The sequence below is a fragment of the Paramisgurnus dabryanus genome, chromosome 18 (assembly GCF_030506205.2).
Source record: "Paramisgurnus dabryanus chromosome 18, PD_genome_1.1, whole genome shotgun sequence".
Classification (NCBI taxonomy): domain Eukaryota; kingdom Metazoa; phylum Chordata; class Actinopteri; order Cypriniformes; family Cobitidae; genus Paramisgurnus; species Paramisgurnus dabryanus.
Window position 1 is genome coordinate 3,594,749 of NC_133354.1, and position 19,942 is coordinate 3,614,690.

The following is a 19,942-nucleotide window of genomic DNA, read 5'->3' on the forward strand; positions in this document are numbered from 1 at the left end:
TACACTAAGTTAAGTGTAAAAAATAAATTATATAATATAATGCAACAAAACAAACGTGAACAAAATGTCGTTTTATTTGCTCTATTTACAGCAGAAATAACATCAGTTGATATTGTTACAATTATTATACAATCAAGGGAAAATAGATTATTGTTTCTGTGACAAAAATGATATAAATATTTCAGCTTTCTCCTATATTATTCAATGGTTGGCACTTTTACACGTTTAGCAGAAACACCAGATTTTATAACCTCCAAAAGTATAACCATAAAGATTTTAAAGTAAAGATTAAAAAGCATCTCGAGCGAAGTGATGCAATGAATAAAATATTAAAATGGGAGGTAGAAAAAAACAATCACTTCAAAAACAAAATCTTTCATATAAACCGACCAAAATCCTAATGTATTCACATACACTTCAAAATGTTGCATGAATTACCTCAGATAAGCTGAAACGGTTGGAGTGGCTTTGCAAAACATACATCTTACAGCAGTCTTCAAGCTGCTATCATAAAAACGACAAGCAGCTTCATTGCATCAAGGCCGTTTTTATCATTATCCACCTGGGTTCAACAGACGGGCTATTTCAACATGCACATTTCATCACAACATTTCCGTTTTAGTAGTCTGAAAAACCTTATTTGTATAAAATCCAAACTTTATAAATGCATCATGACAAAACAAGCTAAATAAAATATGATCATATAACTCTAATAAATGTGACCTTGGACCGCAAAACCACAAGTTGCATGGGTATATTTATATACCCATTATAGATTTTTTAATGCCAAAAATAATTAGGATATTAAGATCATGTTTCGTAAACATTATGTAATATTTTCTACCATAAATATATTAAAAATGTTTTTATGTTGTTCCTAAGGACTTCATCTGGACAACTTTAAACCCTCAAATTCCAGATTTTCAAAAAGTTGCATTTACCCCAATGGAAAGCTTATTTATTCAGCTCTCAATTTTGAAAATTGACCCTTATGGCTGGTCTTGTGGTTCAGGGTCACATATTATCAGCAAGGATCATTAATAATATTGCATAGGAAAAAAGACTTCACCTATTTAACCGCATCTGTTAGGCATCATCATTACAGTTTTTAAGACAAACATCTTTAAAACATTCAAATCAAATGCTGTTTTACGTGATACAGGCACCATGCTAACAAGTGGAATCACTGTAGTACATAATTCAACAGTCTTCAGTAATATTTTACCTTTTCTGTGACCACAGAGTAATTCATAATGTGAAAAACTTAAGAACCTAAAAACAAAGTGTTACAGTTTCATCATTTTATCAAAACTTCAATAAATGCTTCTACATGTATATTTATTATGATAGGCCTGATGTTATTAGGCATGATCCCTTTATAACCGTTATTAATGTGCAGATTCTATACATTTCCTACAGTTCATCTACACTAGCATGTGCTGTTGGGCTAAAATCATCTTTATAAAGCAAATGAGTAGTTAAAGATACACATCACGGTTTTCCATCAGCATTTAGTGCTCTTCGGCTCTTTCCCTCTTTATCTGTCTTTAGTTGTTAGCTTCTCGATGAGTTCTTGAAGAGGTGCCAACTCCTTGCGATCCATCAAGTTAAACTCCTAAAAAAAGATCAACAACTCGCATCAACATATTGTTACACTTAAGAAAAAAAGTTTCTGTAAATGATCATTTTGTCATCATTTACTCCCTTATATAGCTCTATAACCAAAATGTGTGGAATACAGTTGGAGATGATAAGCACCTGGACGAAGAAGATGAAGTGTTTGAATGATGTGTTGAGGTGGGCTTCTTCCTGTAACTGCATGACTGCGTCAAAGTGTTGATGATAAATATGAGCATAAACTCTGAACAGGCGCTTCAGAATGGTCTTGGCCACCGACATGAAGTTCTTCCGGAAGGGAACGCCTGCACAGATGATAGAGTAACACAAAATATTGGAGTTAATACTTTATAAGCATTTGAGTATATGCCACATCGTGAGGTTGTGATGTCACTGGGTACCTATTTTAGAAGGAAACAGAGTCTCGTCATCAAGTTGATCTTGAACCCACGTCATCAAATAATCAATGTACTTGGGAGCCGAGCACTTGATAGGCTTCTTAATGTTGGTCCCGTCCGCCCAGTGATACTCGTATCTGAACAGAAAGAGATGAGTGAAGTGCAGAAGAAGAAAGATGAATTTAATGACACTACGTCCAGTCTCACTTACTTGGGTCCAGCTGACATGACCGGGCAGCTGCTCTCGGAGCAGAAATCTGTGATGGTGCCGTACAGCATGTTTATCTGGTTGAAGAAATCAACAGCTGCAAAAACAGAGAGATCATATCAGGAGATACTTTAACTTTTCAGTTTTTTCTAAATTAAAATATGCATAAATGAAGACAATATAGTGTAATTTTCATTCTTTGTTTTTTCCTTTTCTCATTTCCTCTTTTCTTCCTTCCTTCCTTCCTTCTTTCTTTTCTTCCTTCCTTTCCTCTTTTCTTCCTTCCTTTCTTTCCTCTTTTCTTCCTTCCTTCCTTTCCTCTTTTCTTCCTTCCTTCCTTCCTTCCTTTCCTCTTTTCTTCCTTCCTTTCCTCCTTTCTTCCTTCCTTCCTTTCCTCCTTTCTTCCTTCCCTCCTTTCCTCCTTTCTTCCTTCCCTCCTTCCTTCCCTCCTTTCTTCCTTACTTCCCTCCTTTCTTCCATCTTTTCCGCCTTTCTTCCTTCCTTCCTTCCGCCTTTCTTCCTTACTTTCCTCCTTTCTTCCTTCCCTCCTTCCTCCTTTCTTCCTTTCTCTTTCCTCCTAACTTCCTTTCTTTCCTCGTTCCCTTCAACCTTCCCTTCCTTCCTTTCTTCCTTCCTTCCTTTCCTCCTTTCTTCCATCCTTTCCTCTTTTCTTCCCTCCTTCCTTTCTTCCCTCCCTCCACCTTCCTTTCCTCCTTTCTTCCTTCCTTTCTTTCTTTCTTTCTTTCCTTCTTTCCTCATTCCCTTCAACCTTCCCTTCCTTTCTTTCCTCCATTCTTCCTTCCTTCCTTCCTTCCTTCCTTTCCTCATTTCATCCTTTTCTCTTTCCTTCCTTCCTTCATTCCTTCCCTTCCTTCCTCTCTTCCTGCCTTGCCTCCTTTCTTCCTTCCTTTCCTTCTTTCCCTCTCCATCTTCCGTTCCTCCCTGTCTTCCTTTCATCCTTCTTTTTCTCCTTTCTTCCTTCCTTCCTCCCTTCCTTTCTTTCCTCTTTTTCTGATTCCCTTCATCCTCCTGCCTTTCCTCCTTTCTCACTTCCCTCTCCATCTTCAGTTCCTCCCCGTCTTCCTTTCATCCTTCTTTTTCTCCTTCCTTTCCTCCTTCATTCCTTCCTATCCTTCCTTTACTCCTTCCCTTCCTGCTACCTTCCTTCCTTTCTTTCCTCTTTTTCTCCTTCCCTTCCTTCCTTCTTTCCTGCCTTCCTTCCTTTCCGTCTCCCTTTCGTCCTTTCCGTCTCCCTTTCGTCCTTTCTGTCTCGCTTTCGTCTTCCTTTCCGTCTCCCTTTCGTCTTCCTTTCCGTCTTCCTTTCCTCCTTGTCTTCCTCCTTGCTTCCTTTAATCCTTCCTTTCCTCCCCGTCTTCCTCCTTGCTTTCTTTCCTCTCCTCCTTTCTTCCTTTCTCCCTTTCTTTCTTTCTTTCTTTCCTTTCCTCACTTTCTTCCTTTCCCCATTTCTCCCTTACCTCCTTTCTTCCTTATTTTTCCTTCTTTTCATTCCTTATCTTTCCTTCCTTTCTCCTTCCTTTCTTACTTATTTCCTTTCTTTCCTCCATTCTCAAGTTCGTCCTTTCTTCCTTATCTTTCTTTCCTTTCTTACTTATTTCCTTTCTTTCCTCCATTCTCAAGTTCGTCCTTTCTTCCTTATCTTTCTTTCCTTTCTTCTTTCTTATTTCCTTACTTTATTTGTCGTCTTCTTTACTTTTCTTCTTTCCTCCTTTCTTCCCTTCCTTATGTTTCCTTTCCTTTCTTCCTTTATTTCTTTATTTCTTTTCTACATGCTTTCTTTTTGTTTCTCTCCATTTCGCTCTCCCATTCATTCTCTCTCTCTCTCTCTCTCTCAATGTCATGCCAACTTCTATGGCTATGTTCATGGCAAGAAGAATAAGGTGTAGTTATTAAAAACAAAACAAAGATGTTTGGGATTCATTTTTTTTTTTCTAAAATTAAAAAGTACAGTTATTATTTTCTTGTATAACTAAATTTAGACCTACTTGATTAAATATCTTTAAAAAGTTACAGTACTCAACTCTACTCTCCTTAGTGACTGCTTATTACTTTTAGGTGAATAGAAAATCCTCCTAGGTGTTACCAAAACCTAGTGAGCTGTCTAGAGAGGAAAGATTTTAAGGCAGGGCATCTCAAACCTGTCATGAACATTTTGTCTTCCTCATCTGACTCACCTTTTCAACTCATCAGCTCATTAGTAGAGACTACAAGACCTGAATCAGGTGTGTCAGATGAGAGGAAACATATACAAAGGTTTGAGAGGCCCTGTTTTAGGGCACTGGGGGAGGTGTGTAAGTAATTCTGAAATGGACAAAAGGTCCACTGGGACTGACTGGGTGATTGGTAGGTGGGTCTGGCTCGGTGTGATCAATAGGTCAAGGGTCAAAGTTGTTAAGAAGAAAATGAGAAAAGCATACAAACACACAAAGGGAAACAAAAAAACAACAGAATAATCTACACTACAGTAACAAACGTGTGGTCTGAATGTGCACGCATATATATATATATATATATATATATATATATATATATATATATATATATGCTATTAATCAAGATGCATTAATAAAATATGACATCACTCCTTACTGTTAACAGCAACCCATTCATTAAGATCTTCTCCATCAGGAAGCATGACAGCCATCCGGAGGTTCCCGCTGCCCAGCGTAGCTTCGGCATGTTTGAGCAGCTCATACTGGTGTGAACCTTCTGGAATGTTCTTCTTCGGCTTAAACGTCTTTGATGAACGGTTCCCACTGGATGAGATGGAGAATAACAAACAATTGGCAAACTATAAAAGTGCATATGAACTAATGCTATCAGTAGCAAATCAGTACTGCATAAGGACTTTTGTCTCATAACGTTACACCGTTTACATCGAAACGCAAATCTAAAGATACAAAAATCAGGTTCATCCAGTTTTGATCAAACACACATTCCAATCAACATTTCTTAAAATGCAAACCATAACATAACTCGAAAATAAGACAATGTATTGTCTAGTAGTTCTGATGGACTTCTCTAAATGTCAGCCCTCCAATGATCCATCACGAGAACTTAATGTTTTGAAACAGTTGTGACACATTCTCAGCTGATCTGTAAAAAGCAGCTTCCCTATGATCATCATGTCTGCTCATAATTTCACTTAATAAATTCAATTTCAGATATATCAAAACAAACAAATGTAAACCCATTAGAGTCCCGGATCAGATTAAGTAATGTTCTGCTTAACAGAGTTTCCCAACTCACTTCCTTTTAGTGAAGATGTAAACATATAATTACCAAGAAAAGCAAATACAACCACCCTTCCCCAGTTCCCCTAAAAATGATAAGACTAAAGCAAGTTCGTTTAGTTGAGTTAAATAATATATATATATATATATAATTAGAAATACAGTCTTTATACAATCCTAAAAAGGTCTCTACGACATATGCACGATCCTCTTTATTGTTTTCATGCATTTTGACAAAGGCACACTAAGGCACAGATTCCCAGGAAAGCATTTATAGAGACACACAATGCAACTCTGATACAAAGTGACAAGGCACGCGGCGTGTTTCTGAACATACTCAGCCCAGCATGAACGATAAACAACCAGTCATTACATAAGAGCTACCCAGTTTCCAATCAAACACATCAAAAGCCAGGATAAATGTGTCTGAATCGGGTAAACAAAGATGCCCGACCACGAAAGTATTAGTCGTGTGCAAACAGAGACACATTTAACGATAATTAGAGTCAATCCGATCCAAACAACTCAAGGAGCTCTTTAGCGAGACGAGATAAACCGGTGTGAGTCGATCAATTACATAGTCAAACTCACAATAAGAAGCTCATCTTCTACGGTCCGGTTCAGAGTTCTGCTGCTGGTCTCGGTCCGAGGTTTCGGTTCGTGAATGTAACGCAGTTCAGCCACCTGGCAACAAAACTTCGCACAGCAGCTGTGGATCCTTTAATCTTGTGAGTAGATTTATAAACCGGATGATATTGCGATATAGCGCGAGAGTGTCCTGGGTGAAGCGGGGTTTATGGTTTACATATCTGCACTATGACGGCAAACGGATAATCTCGCGATTGTTCGTGGCGCTGACGTCAGCCTGGGACCAGTCTACAAAATAATTTCTGGGTTGATCTTAGTTCGTTTATTTTTAGGCCGACAAATGTAAACCACTCCTCGGTTCTCAGAGATATTTTTTCTCTTATGAAAACCCTGATCATTTAGTTATTAATATGTTCCAAACTTTATTTTATTTTTTTATGTAAATGTTATCTCCGTACTATTCTGTATTCATTTTTTTTTAAATATTCATCCCAAAATTAAAATAATAATAAGAAAAAATACTATATTTTGTTACTTAATGAATGTTTATTCAAAGATTGAATTTAACTTATGCTAATTGTAATACTGCTACTAATTGTAATAATACTCAGCTTTTCCTTTTTGTAGCATTTTTATTATAAATATCGTATCATATTTGATATATAAATATATTACATCTGTTTATTTTTTGCATTTATATATTTTATTTTTTATAAAAAAAAATATTGCGCAAATGCTGTGGCTGTTGATGCACCTGAAGCACCAATGTGTGCAGTGACGCATTATTGGCTCCGCCTACAATGCAACGCAGACAAGGGAACCTCCAACAAGACAACAGGAGCAAATGCTCTACTACGCTAAACTGTCATTATAGATAAGATTATACTATTCTGAAGACACGGATTCAAAGATAGTGTAATAACACTGTTTTTTCCAAGCGGAGGAAACCCGACAACAATCTTCAGAGGTTTGAATATTATTTTAATGTGTTGCGGCTTTCTGCCTTTAATACCCTATATAGAACAGCGCCGCCACATAAATAACCCAGGTCGTGTTTCTGTCTAATTTTTTAACCAGGAAAACATCAACTACCAAATCTTTGCGTCATATTAAGTGGCGGTTTTTGGTAACTTTATTGCGCTATTTGTTTATTTGGCTGATATTACAGTCAACTGTACTTCACAGCCATTGTCCGTGTCGGGAAAAAGCGACAACTAAAGGCCGCCGGTGGTACTGCAGCTGCCGGGAGTTGTAAGTGAGACATTGGGAGTCTGAATTATTTAACGGTGGAAAATGAGCTCCGAGGAGGCGGCAGCTCCAACGAAAACGGGAACAGATGACGATGGCATGTCCTGGTGGTACCGGTGGATCTGCAAAATATCTGGTGTGCTGGGTGGCATATGTAAGTAGTATATAAATATGTGCCATGTGCTTGAGCCCAATGCAGAATAACTGTGACAGGTGTATCATTGTGTGATGATGGTATCTGAAACCTTTCCAAGTGCTGATACCCATTTACACCCAACATAATCAATCATTTCTTTCAACAAAGACTACTTTGATCAAGAAATTCACACTAAGATGCTGTATTCAATTGTGAAGGTCTACTACAGATACTTTCATTTCAAAACTGTCATGGTAACACAGGTATCATAGCAACAGCAACTTTTTCTTCTCATCCCTTGTTCACGTCATCTTATTCCTTTGTCCTGTCGTGTCTTTTGTTAAGAGTTGCTTGCGCTGTTGCCTTCTTTGCTTAGAAGGAGGTCTGAGGATCAATAATACACTTTCTCAGTTTATTATACAGAATGATTTGACCTCAGGCAGATACTCTAACAGATTACTTACAAAGGATTCGGTGTGCATAAGACAAACTGCTGTGTGTGAAGGTTGTTTAAGCGTCAACCAGCATCAATTGTTCTCTGTCCTCTACCAAAAATGCTGAGACATGGATGATAGATGCAGCTGTGCAGTCAAGCCCAACAAATGCTCCTGTTACTCCAGCTGCTCTGCACAGATTGTTTGTCATTTCTGGGTTTTACTGTCAGCTCGATCTGTTAATGTAAAAGCCACTCCGCATGCATGAGATATAAATCCTCTATTCAAATCATTTGGCCAGGTGTAAAGTCTGATATTAAATGTGTCCTCTGATTGTGACACAACAGAAAAATGTGATATTAAAGGTACAGTATGTAACTTTTAGGAGGATCTGTTGATAGTAATGCAATGTAAAATACATAACTATATTATCAGCAGCGTATAAAGACCTTCAGAAATGAACTGTATCGTTTTTATTACATACACTGCGGGTCCCCTAACATGGAAGTCGCCATTTTGCGCCATTGTGTTTGTACCTAAATGGAAAACTGCTTTATAGAGCGCGTTTCGTCACTAACATGCTTGTCCTGTGGCAGCTACCGTAGATTCTCTATGCGTTCGAAAGAGAGTGCTGAGCACTGAGCCATTGCAACTTGCAATCTCACCGCTAGATGCCCCTAAAATCTACACACGGCACCTTTAACCACCAAGTCAAATTTGTATGATTAAAAAACGTCAAATAAAATAAGTTATCAAATTCTTGGAAAAACAGGCAGGATTCTCGGATTCTCTGTTCTTGCGGGAAAGCTGTCGGTCTCTCTGAACCCAAATACCAAGCAACCTGAATGGATGCTCGCGATTGTTATTAATTTATTATTTTAAATGATTATTTAATGCATTGGTAGATGTGAAAAGTACTAATTATGTACAAAATCTCTCTTTCTGTCTCTTTTATAGCATGTGCCACAATGGGAGTTTGGAATTGTGTGACTGTGAATCCCTTAAACATTGCAGCTGGAGTCTGGATGGTGTAAGGACATTATACTTTTAGTTATATATACCTTATTTAGTTTTAGTTTATGTATGTTAGCATGAAAAGTGGTCCTTAAGCTGTGAGTGTAAAGGGGGCATATCATGGAAATCTGACTTTTTGTATGTTTAAGTGCTATAATTAGGTTGCTTCTGTCAACCTAGAAAATGTGCAAAAAGATCAACCCAGTAACTTAGTTTTGGTAAACCATTCTCTGCAAGCATGTGAAAAAATAGCTCATTGAAATATGGCTCCCCTTGTGATGTCAGAAGGGGTTCTTATTATAATAATACCGCCCCTTAATCTGCACTATCCAGCCATGGCACTGCCATTTAGTGCAGAGAGAGAAAAATAATTGACAGCACAATTGAGTTTCAATTTCAACAAATCAGCTCATTTGCATTTTAAAGGACACACCCAATGCTTACACATACAAAGTGGCAATTTTAATGCTACAAAAAATTATCTGTCGGGTATTTTGAACTTAAACTTTACATACGCACTCTGGAGACGCCAAAGATTTATTTTACATCTCAAAAAAGTCTTGTGAAAGTCTTCTTTAAGTCGTATAAAATCGCATTTCTTCTTCAGGTTAACAGCATTTGTGCTGTTTCTCTGTGAGGTCCCCTTCTGCTGTCAGTTTATTGAGTTTGCAAATGCAGTGGCGGCGCGTGCAGACAGGTTAAAGCCGTGGCAGAAAGCTCTCTTCTACTGCGGGTGAGCTCCAATCTCCATCATTTCTTATCTAGTACCTAATTTTCTCCTAAACTAAAACTGACCCAAACGTATTCTTCAGGATGGCACTGTTTCCTATTTGTCTGAAGTTGAACATTACCACTCTCTTCGGGAATGCCATCGCCTTTGCCACTGGAGTGCTGTATGGACTCGCATCCCTTGGAAAGAAGTAAGTGGGATATCTGGTCTTAAACCCATTTACATTCATGCTTTTATCCAAAGTGACTCTTATTCTGCACTTTTTTAATTGATATGTCTAGGGGGCTGCAAAAACGAAACAATCAAATCGATTATAATCGTTAATGAACTTCGTTGTCAACATGCTCCCATATGCACCAGCTTTATACAGCGCCACCTGTGCGCTTATAATTAAAGTCAGGCGCTGTTCCGTCATAAATTTTTTGTTCTTTATAACTATAATAAGTAAAACGTCCTATTATTAAAAACTTCTTAACACGCACCGGCCCGGCGGCGGTCCCTAGGGGCCGTTTACTTAAATATTTAAGTTTTTATCCGATTAATCTAAAAAATAATCATCCGAGTGGACCCTTACGTTGCAATGTATGTTGAAGTTTTTGGGAATTGTCAGAAATGATCAGAACCATATGGCAAGATATGTGAGTACCCACACCCATTTTTATATGCGTTCCGTCTGCATTTCATTTAACCCTTTCCACATCAGTGTATTGATTGCAAAAATAAGCTCAGAACATGAATTTTGAGTGTTTAAACTTTCAAATAATGCAAAGTTTATGATTGTTGATTGAATATTTGATGTTAAACAACGTACAAAAACACTTAAAAACGCCCCCTAAGTTTTTATCCGATTAATCGAAAAAATAATCATCCGATTAATCGATTGTGCAAATTTAAAAATTGCTGGGTAGTTTTTATGTTACGTTCGTCTTCATCTGTTAATTATAAATGAGGTTTATTACTAAGTTCGAGTGGAGCATGGTCATGTAATCCAACCAATCAGCGCAAAGAGGTCTCTGAATGTAGCCGTCCCTGGTCTCTGTCCCATGTCAGTTTTTGCAGCATCCCCATCACCTCCATCTCAGCTGGTATCTAGGCGGAAAGTACTTTGGGCTCAGGAAAAATGAGCTCGGCGCATACCATATATGTTTTATTATCAAATTTAATTACATGCAAACTCGTGAATTAATTTAACTACTATAGTTATTGATAAAAAATCTTTTTCTCACTTTCAGAGGTGATGCTGTGAGCTACGCCCGGTTGCAGCACAATAAACAGGGTGATGACGAGAAAGTTGCAGGCACCACAGATGGTTCTTTGCCGTGATCTCCTCCTTCACCTCCTCCTTTACTCCTCTACCTCCATTCCACCGCCCTCTCTTTGTGTGTGTTTGTAACCTGACTGGAGTGACCCATCACTTCATTGTTGGGATACAGATATACCAAATTATTTTTTGATCAGTGAAGTAATTGGGTTTTAGGTGAATATTTGATTTAAACTCTAATGCACAATTAAGTCTTTTTGTATTTATTGAAAAATAATTTTGTCTCGCATTATCAAATTCGTATCGGGTTGACCTTCGGTTTTTAACTTTAAATGTTTTTTGTGTGTCATTCGTGAGGGTTGATTAACTACCGTCACCTGCCTCATATTTACATCAAACAACCTCAGCACCAGCACAGGGATTTGAAATTATGGCCATTGGGAATTTCCCACAATTCTTTGCGCTGCAGATGATCACAAACAGAAGCATTTGTGACGTGTTAATCCGTTAAGACACTTAACAAACTTTGAATTATAAGTTTAAGCATGGTAAAACGTGTTTCAACAATTGCAGGGATAAAAAACTGAATCTGTGAGTGTTTATGTACCTCCGTTAACAGGCCTTTACACTAAATCCTGCGCTGCAGCATGATGTGTTTATCAATGCTGGAATGTATTTTTGCTACGCTGCTTTAAAATCTTACATTCATTGATTTTTGGCGGATGAGTATTTGTGTGTGTACTGGTTGTTTCATGTAAGAGCTTGTAATTGTGAGTGATGGGTTAGATTTTAAGGTTGCCCCAAGTTTACTCTGCGTCTTCAGGAACTTGTGTGTGTTTCTCTAAAGTTGTTCATGTCTTGCCATCTAAAGAAGGGCTTTTTATCTAGAACAAAAAAATAACTGGGATGCTTAATGATGCAGTGATCACATTTTGCATGTTTTGTCAAAGGCGGTTGTGCAGAAAATGATTGTCCTTCTCCACATCAAGAAGCATATATTTAACATTTATTTATTTATTTACAAGAGAAAACTTACAGTTCTGAAATCTTAACAGTTTTATAAACTAAAAACGATTATTTTTCAGGCAAACAAACTAAACTGAACCAGTCTGGTCCCAACACTGAACGCTATAAAAAGCTATTATTAAAGTCTGTGTAAAGTCCGATCATAGATATGTATAAAGGCTAGATGTCTTATGGCCGAGTCCCTAACGGCATCACCAGGCGGCCATCTTACCACAGGGCGCTCGCTCACTCGTAGCATTGAGTTAAATGGTGCAGGTACTTTTAAATGACAATTACTACCGATTTTCAAACTGTTTGTTTTTTTACAAACGTTATTAACGTGGCTATAATTCTGGATGATTTAACATGTTTCATGAATTTTTATTTATTTTTAGTATAAGTATGCAGTGTCATAGAGTCATCGTCGACGTTTATAACCAACCATACCGTTTGAAAATTGGTAAAAATTTAAGCAAGTTATGGTCATTTAAAAGTACCCGCATCATTAAAACTCAATGCTACGAGTGAGCGAGCGCCCTGTGGTAAGATGGCCGCCAAAATGTGGATGTTCCACTCAATTGGCCATCAGCGCGGACGCGACATCTAGCCTTTATACATATTTATGAGTCCGATATTAAATGTGTTCTCAATTTGTCACATCACAGACCACCAGGCCAAATTTGAATGATTAAAAAACGCCACGTAAAAAGTAAGTTAATAAAATTCTTTAAAAAAAAAATTAGGCCGGATTCTCTGTTCTCAAACGCTGAGAGCGTGCCCGCGTCGGCGCCGAAGCCACGCCCACTCGCGAGAAAGTCGCTGGGCCTAGGGGCGGGGCCATTCGCGGAGGCTGCAGTGCGTCGCTGAGCAACTGTTTTAGCCCCTCCCATATCATCCTCAACACAGAAATGTGGGAAAACTAATGTTGTAACTCCACAATTCAGTAGTGCTTCATAGTTCACAGGCTTTGTAACGCAGTTCAGCAATATGTTTCTAACATTTATAATGTGTTTACAAACAATTCTCTGAAATGACTTTACACAAACTTTAAAAAAAACAAAACAAGACTAACGCTCTTTATTGCTGAGGTCATTCTGTACGGTTTCTACTTTAGTGTTCATACGGTTACAGCATTTATTCTGTATTAAAGGTCACATGTTGTCTCTAAACTTTATAATATTGACATGCGGTGAAAGTTAATTTTCAGGTTTAGTTGGATGTTAGTCTTTTACTAACACTTGAGCTTTTGCATCTGTGAACGAGTTTGATCTTTAACTCCACCAGCACATTAATCTCATTATACAGATGGGACTTTACTGGAAATGTGAGTTTAGTAGGACTATCTGTTACTAACTTTGGTAGACATTTAGTTGTGTTTATAGCAACACTTGACTTACAGTCACAATGATCACATATAGACACTATTGCTTTCAAATATGGCAACGTTTAGTAAGTTATAAACTTTCAAAATAAAAAATCTTTAATGTAGCTAAGCTATGATCCTGGCTCTGTGTGTAATGTATTTGTTTGATTGATGAATGTAACTCATTACTTTTGCATTGATGCATTAAAAAATCTCATCCATGATGATGTTTTCTCCATGTGATAAATAAAGTCGTCCATTTTTGACTTCACCTCTCTCTGTCTGTTTCTTCTCTGTGTATGAGTTTATATTGGGATTCAATATTCAAACTGTGAGGTCTTGTTTGCTGTTCATGCCTCAAATACTATTGCTTTTATTAGAGTTTGCATAATACACAAATATTAAGAAAACGAAATTTAATAGTCGGCCTCCAAAGTTGTGTAGTGATATTTCATTGGATTAGAAACATTTAAGAATACAAATCTTTCTACTTTTATAATAAATAAGACATCTTGTAACGTAAAAACAAGGGTTTAGATGCAGTTTAATATTAATTCAAATTGATTCAAGCGCTTCAAATGTTGTTTAATATCAATTCAGACATTGTGGTCAACGTCAATGATTAGTTAGAAGTCAACTCATTTTAAACAAGACTGTAACATTTATATTACCCAAAATAAAAAGGTTCACTTGTCAAACTCTCAAACTGACTTTGTGTGTCTAAACAACCATTATAGACCAACACAGTATAAACAATGCTTTGAAACAATGACACAACAGCACACAGTTTATATTTTATAAGATTTATAAGATTTCTCAAAGAGCACAAAGTGTCTAAAATTCAATTAGATGAACAATTCAGGCAAATCAGTGAAACAGCATTTGAATAGGATTATAAACTGAGATTACGAATAAACAGGCACCATGAAGACATATAACAAATATATGTTTATATATGTGAAGATTACAAGTCTCTTTTTTGCATGAGATCACTTGTTTTTTGCTTTAGGGGCTTTGGGTTTCCGTGGAGTTTTTGGCTCTTTACCCAAAGATCTGCTGGCTTTTAGCTCTGCCTCCCACTGCTTCTTTACTAAAGTATACAACCTCATGGTAGCCTGAGCATCTTGAACCTGTAAAGCACACACAGAACATCTTGGAACAAAAAAAAACAGGAACTAAAAGTGAGCTGTACTGAGGTGTACTTTGCAATGGTAGAGTGCCATTATATCCTAAATAACATAAAGAAAGGGTCATTTTATTTCATTTGTTAGGGACACTTACTGATGAATGTTCACCCTTCTGTACTTGAACATTGAGAATCTCTTTGCATAAAACTCTCAATGCAGGACGTCCACTCTGAAACAGAGCAAATGACAAATCTATCAGTCACAGCTGACATACAGAAGTTACGACTCTCGGGGATTGTAAAATGAACTATTTTGGTAATACTCACCTTTACCCTCTGCTTAAACGGTTTGTATTTCTGCGTGTCTCTGATCATCTTCTTCGGATGATCCAACAACAAAATCTATAAATAAAACAAAGGTGTTTGAAATAAATCAAATACAGACAGATATGAAAAGAGGTTAAAACGATAACACTTTTAGCATAGCTTAGCATAATCCATTGAATCCGATTAGACCATTAGCATTGCACTCAAAAATAACCAAAGAGTTTCGATATTTGATGATATTATTCCCGAAAAAAGCCCCTTGCTATTGAAAGTAACCAAGGGGACTTTTTTAGGGCACTGCGTAATATCACTACGCCTCCTGCAGCCATGGTACGACAGCAAAGTCCTTGATTATTACGCCAGAATGAGAGTATAGTCCTAGCCTATCGGCCAAAAAAAGCATGCCTTTTAATTTTCAGTCGGTCTTAGTACACGATGTAACTACAGAAGAGTCAAATTTTAAATAGGAAAAATATTGAAACTCTTTGGTTATTTTTTGAGTGCGATGCTAATGGTCTAATCAGATTCAATGGATTGTGCTAAGCTATGCTAGAAGTGGTACCGCCAGACCAGGAGATCGGCTGAATGGATTCCAAAACTGTAAAAGTAAACATTTTCACCCTAGGGGAGCTGGAAAATGAGCATATTTAAAAAAAAAAAAAAACCTGAAGTGTCGCTTTCACACAATGCTCTACTAGTTGCAAATAACACTGTACCTTTAAATCATTGTGTATGGCGTGTCCCACTAAAATTCGTCCTTTCATAATTTCAGCCACTTCCTTCTGTACCGTACTGATGTCCTCACCTACCAAACACATTATCAAGTCAGAGTCAGTTTGTATCCAAGCATCACTTAATTTATTTTTCTCTGTATAAGAGAAAACCTAAACTAATCAGGTTTGTCCTGACCGTTTTTGATGTCATTCGGTCTGATGCCACTAACATCCGTCCTGTAGTCTGTGACCTTCTCTGTGGGTTTGACGTATTTATCATAGATGCATTTGCCAAAATGGTTGACAATAGAAACTCGTGCTAGAATGCTTTCCTCTCCGTCAGGGCCGACGCCCACCATCTCACAATCTATAGCAACAGCACGGGTCAACCTGAAATCACCATGACAACAAAAGAGGAAAGTGTTTACATCCAACAGAGGCATTGTAAAGTTACTATGAGACAGGGTCATCAAATAGTAATTCTCTCACCCCTCAAACCCGTGTTCCTTCACGAGTGCTTTCTCTGTGCTCTCGGTGTCGCTCTTTATCATACCGTTACGTTTGCGCACGATGTCAGCAGCCTCGGACCCCACGGCAGCCTCGATATCATCGGGATCAACGTCATCAAACCAGATATCAGGCCTGATGGAAAACAAAGAGAAATTGATTTTTATTAGGGCTGGGAAAAGATTAATCGTGATTAATCGCATATAAAATAGGGCTGGGTATCGATTCAGGTTTTCCAGATCGATTCGATTTCAATTAACAAGCTATCAAATCGATTCGATTTCGATTCTCGATTCAATTTTCGATTCCGGTTCTTGGGCCGGTTTTTATACTCGATTCAACTCGATGAATATAGATTTAATACAAATACTATATTAATAAAAAGAACAGTGAACAGCAGATTACAAGTGGGTAATTAGTCATCTAGTGAAGAAGACTAATAATTCGATTAACGTTAATCTTTCGTTCAATGTTTGCAGAAATAAATATGAAAGAAAAAAAAAATCGATTCTGCTCTTTGAGAATCGTTTCTGAATCGACCAGGTTTTAAAAAATGATTAATCGAAAAATCGATTTTTTTGCCCAGCCCTAATATAAAATAATAGTAATTTTTGGCATAATATATGAGTGTGTGCTGTGTGTAATTATTATGTACATATAAATACACACACATTCATGTATGTATTTAAGAAACATTTACATGTGTATATATACTTATTTATATATTCTATATTATATGTAAATTAAAAAAATAAAATAAAAATAATTTTTTTTCTCAGCCCTAATTTTTATTACCTTAACTAAAAACGCCTTTTTGAGTGGTGTGGTGAAAAGGTGATGTACACCTTCAAATTAATATAACTGGCATTTCTTTGGGTCTAGAAGCCTAATCTTAATCTTGTTTTAAAGACGAAACTTTAAAGTTTTTTACAGAAGTGTCTGGAGGTAAAAAAAATATTTTTTTATAGCAGTTTACATGTATTGTAATAAATTGAAATAATGAACAAAAATAGAATATATTTTATACATAAAATTATCACAAAAATTAGGTTTGTGTTACGCTTTTACCAACAACAGCCACTAGAGGTCAACGTTTTGCTGCATACTCTTGTCACAAATTAATAAATTACTGTCACAAATTACTGCTAACTGTGGGTTCACACCAGATGCGGCAAAAACGCGCTATTAGCACCTAGTTGGCAACTTAAACATTTTGAGTTACTTGCTTCATCCGCTCGTGAAATTCTAGTCATTCGAGACATTCACGAGTAAATTTGCATCATGGGCAAGGCTTATATAGCTCAAATTGAGTAAACCTAACAGATTGTTCGACCTCCTCGCTCAATTTCTTCCAAACAAGATTCTTTTAATTCCTGTAAAAGTATGAAGATGTCTTGTGTAGCGATGATGATTGTCTTCCATGGTTGTTTTGTTTTTCTGCCTCCACTCATTTCCTGTAATCACACCACTGCTTGAGCCTTTAGCGTGGTAGGCGCGAATTCACCTCGTTCGCGTGAATTGAAAGTTGCCGCATCAAACGCGCGCATTGAAAAATTTGAACCTTAGCGGAAAAACGCGCCGCGTTAACCAACCAGGAGCTTGCTCTAGTAGTGACGTGATTACAGGAAGCGAGCGAAGTCGCAGAAGCCCCTCCCATGACACGAATTTCCGTGTGAATGTCTCGATGAATAAAATTTCATGGGCGATTGAAGCAAGTAAATTCAAAATGTTCAAGCGGCAAACTAGACGCGGTAGACGCAAATTTGAAGCCTCAAACACGGCTGGTGTGAACCCATGGTTACACTTTTCCAACAATAAATAGTTTGTCGCAATAGATTAAAATTTACATGCAAAATATTGAAATAAACTCCAGATAAGGGGTTTTAATAAAATTGTTAGTTCTAGTCTTTGATTCTAATTGGTCAACAGCCTCCAGTACCATATTGCTTACATATTTGTATACATTTGAATATTTGCAATGAACTTAAAAGATCTTTATATTTATATGATTTACTGTTGCATTTCACAGATGTGTCATCCACTTGCCACAACAGGACAAAGTTAGTATAAAGATCTACATCATCACAAAATTCGACAGGACTGTAAAGCGCCTAAAAATTCACACACAAAATTAAAAGGTTTTAATGAAAAAAGACGACTTATCTCATTTTCCAAAAATGTCACAGTCGTTTAAAATAACGCAGCAGTAATGTATTTAAAGGTAAAGAAGTATTAACATACTCTGTGCTTTTCTTTTCCACCTCATCTGCTTTCTTTTTCTTGTTCATTGGCTTTTCTTTATCGTCATCCTTTCTTTTCCTTTTCTCTGCTTTGTACTGTTTGTGTCCTGTTGAGTCTTTTCCGTTCCTTGGATCTTCATCTTTCCGGTTTTTTTCATGTCTCTCTGCAGCAGGTTTGGCAGTTTGTATGGGTTTATTCAAATGTTTAACTGGTTTCTCTGAGTCTTTGGACTGAGATGCTGGTTTCTGAGCTTGTTTCCCTTTAACATCTTTTGGTTGTGTGGAGCTTTTAGGCTTATTATCAGGATTTGAAGCAAGAATCTGCAATAAAAAAAAATTCTGAATCATCATCTTTTAGCAGCATGTCATACAGAAATTCAACATGGCTGTCATATTAAAAACATCTCTTACCTGCAGCAAGTTCTTCCAGTTACATGAAAACTCTTGTGCATCTGTTGGTGGCATGATGCTCATCTTTGTAGGTTTTGTTTCTTTTGAAGTCTGAGGTTTGGAGGGAAAGAAAGCCTTCTTCCCAGAGTGCTTCTTTTTCTTGCCAGTATTCTTTGATGGTCCATTAGTCTTAACAAAGTCATCGTGTTTCTTTAATTTAACTTTAGACATCTTACAAGTCACAAAGAAATAAAACACTATACTAAAGTGTCGTACAAGGTTTCTTACTACATTAAGCACTAACCCACTGCCGATAAAGATTTATGCATTTGGTGTCCCCATCAGTTGATATTAACCAGTTGTTTACATGTGTTTTGTACGGTCACATGTCGACGTTAAATGACGGAATGCACAATAGCGCGGATAATAATAAACATTCAACAACCACTTATGTCTTCGTAAGAATGAATCAATTTAAAAATATTAAACGCAAATAAAACTGTCAGAATTATCTGTAACGTTACCATGAGACAAGCATGCTTGTAGAAGTTTCTGCAGTGTGCGTCACCGATGTAGTTCGTACAGAAACAATAATCAGTGAAACATCGTTCCCCTCTCAATCCGAAGCAGCCTTCGGAGGTCGCATATCCAGGCTGAATACGTCATAAAGCCTGGTTTAAGTTAACTGAGTATTACGTTCACAAGTCATGAGCAGATTACGGTTAATTAAGAATACTAGTAAACTTGATAATTGTTGATATTCTAAAATAAGACAGCCTTGATGACGTATGCAGCCTGCAAATGTGACCTCCGGAGGCTGCAGCCTTCGGATGGAGAAACGGCCATAAACTTATATAATTATAATTATAATAATAATAATAATAGTAATGTGTTTGTAGAAAGGTATTACCCTTATAATATGAAACTAGGGAGATGTTTTATTTCATCAGATGAAACAGATTAACAATTTTGTGGACTACACTGCATGCAACACGGCGACCGGATGTGATGTATTCCAATGTTGTCCAATCAGGTTCGTGTGCGCGAGGTGACCATTATTAATACTTTCAATAATTCTTAAACTTTAATTATTGTAAAACTTTTATCAGTAACCATTCTTTTAAAATGATTATTAATAAAACGTAAACAATTATTAATATAATATTTATATTGCATTATTTTTATTGTTGCGTTAATGTTTTCTCCAAAATTATTGTCCGTCTTTCTGCAATTAGTGTTTATTGTTTGCATTCACTCATTCATTAAATTCACCACCGTGATGCTGGTTTCTGAGAGTTTTTGCACTGTGATGCTGGTTTCTGAGAGTTTTTGCACTGTGATGCTGGTTTATGAGGGGCTTTGGGCTGTGATGCAGGTTTATAAGAG

The 19,942-nt window shown here is 37.0% G+C and overlaps 3 protein-coding genes across 4 annotated transcripts; 1 reads left to right on the forward strand and 2 right to left on the reverse strand.

Moving 5' to 3' along the window:
* Nucleotides 1-56: 56 nt before the first annotated feature.
* mob1bb (MOB kinase activator 1Bb) lies at nucleotides 57-6,222 on the reverse strand. The gene is made up of 6 exons (XM_065243854.1): nucleotides 6,066-6,222; nucleotides 4,831-4,997; nucleotides 2,227-2,320; nucleotides 2,019-2,152; nucleotides 1,759-1,922; nucleotides 57-1,615 (listed from the first exon to the last, which is right to left on the reverse strand). The coding sequence occupies exons 1-6, from the start codon at nucleotides 6,077-6,079 to the stop codon at nucleotides 1,538-1,540; spliced, it is 651 nt and encodes a 216-aa protein (XP_065099926.1). The 5' UTR covers nucleotides 6,080-6,222; the 3' UTR covers nucleotides 57-1,537.
* A 626-nt stretch (nucleotides 6,223-6,848) lies between these two features.
* cacfd1 (calcium channel flower domain containing 1) lies at nucleotides 6,849-13,524 on the forward strand. 2 transcript variants are annotated; one of them, XM_065243852.1, is made up of 6 exons: nucleotides 6,849-7,029; nucleotides 7,231-7,464; nucleotides 8,838-8,910; nucleotides 9,502-9,627; nucleotides 9,707-9,814; nucleotides 10,857-13,524. In XM_065243852.1, the coding sequence occupies exons 2-6, from the start codon at nucleotides 7,356-7,358 to the stop codon at nucleotides 10,945-10,947; spliced, it is 507 nt and encodes a 168-aa protein (XP_065099924.1). In that variant the 5' UTR covers nucleotides 6,849-7,029; nucleotides 7,231-7,355; the 3' UTR covers nucleotides 10,948-13,524. The 2 variants fall into 2 exon arrangements, with proteins under 2 accessions (XP_065099924.1, XP_065099923.1); XM_065243851.2 differs by having other exon boundaries at nucleotides 7,248-7,464.
* Nucleotides 13,525-14,040: 516 nt separating this feature from the next.
* On the reverse strand, nucleotides 14,041-19,141 carry rexo4 (REX4 homolog, 3'-5' exonuclease). The gene is made up of 8 exons (XM_065243850.2): nucleotides 18,578-19,141; nucleotides 18,168-18,487; nucleotides 15,909-16,061; nucleotides 15,616-15,809; nucleotides 15,423-15,511; nucleotides 14,707-14,781; nucleotides 14,535-14,609; nucleotides 14,041-14,383 (listed from the first exon to the last, which is right to left on the reverse strand). Exons 1-8 carry the CDS (start codon nucleotides 18,785-18,787, stop codon nucleotides 14,243-14,245), a joined length of 1,257 nt encoding a protein of 418 aa, XP_065099922.1. The 5' UTR covers nucleotides 18,788-19,141; the 3' UTR covers nucleotides 14,041-14,242.
* Between the last annotated feature and the right edge of the window lie 801 nt (nucleotides 19,142-19,942).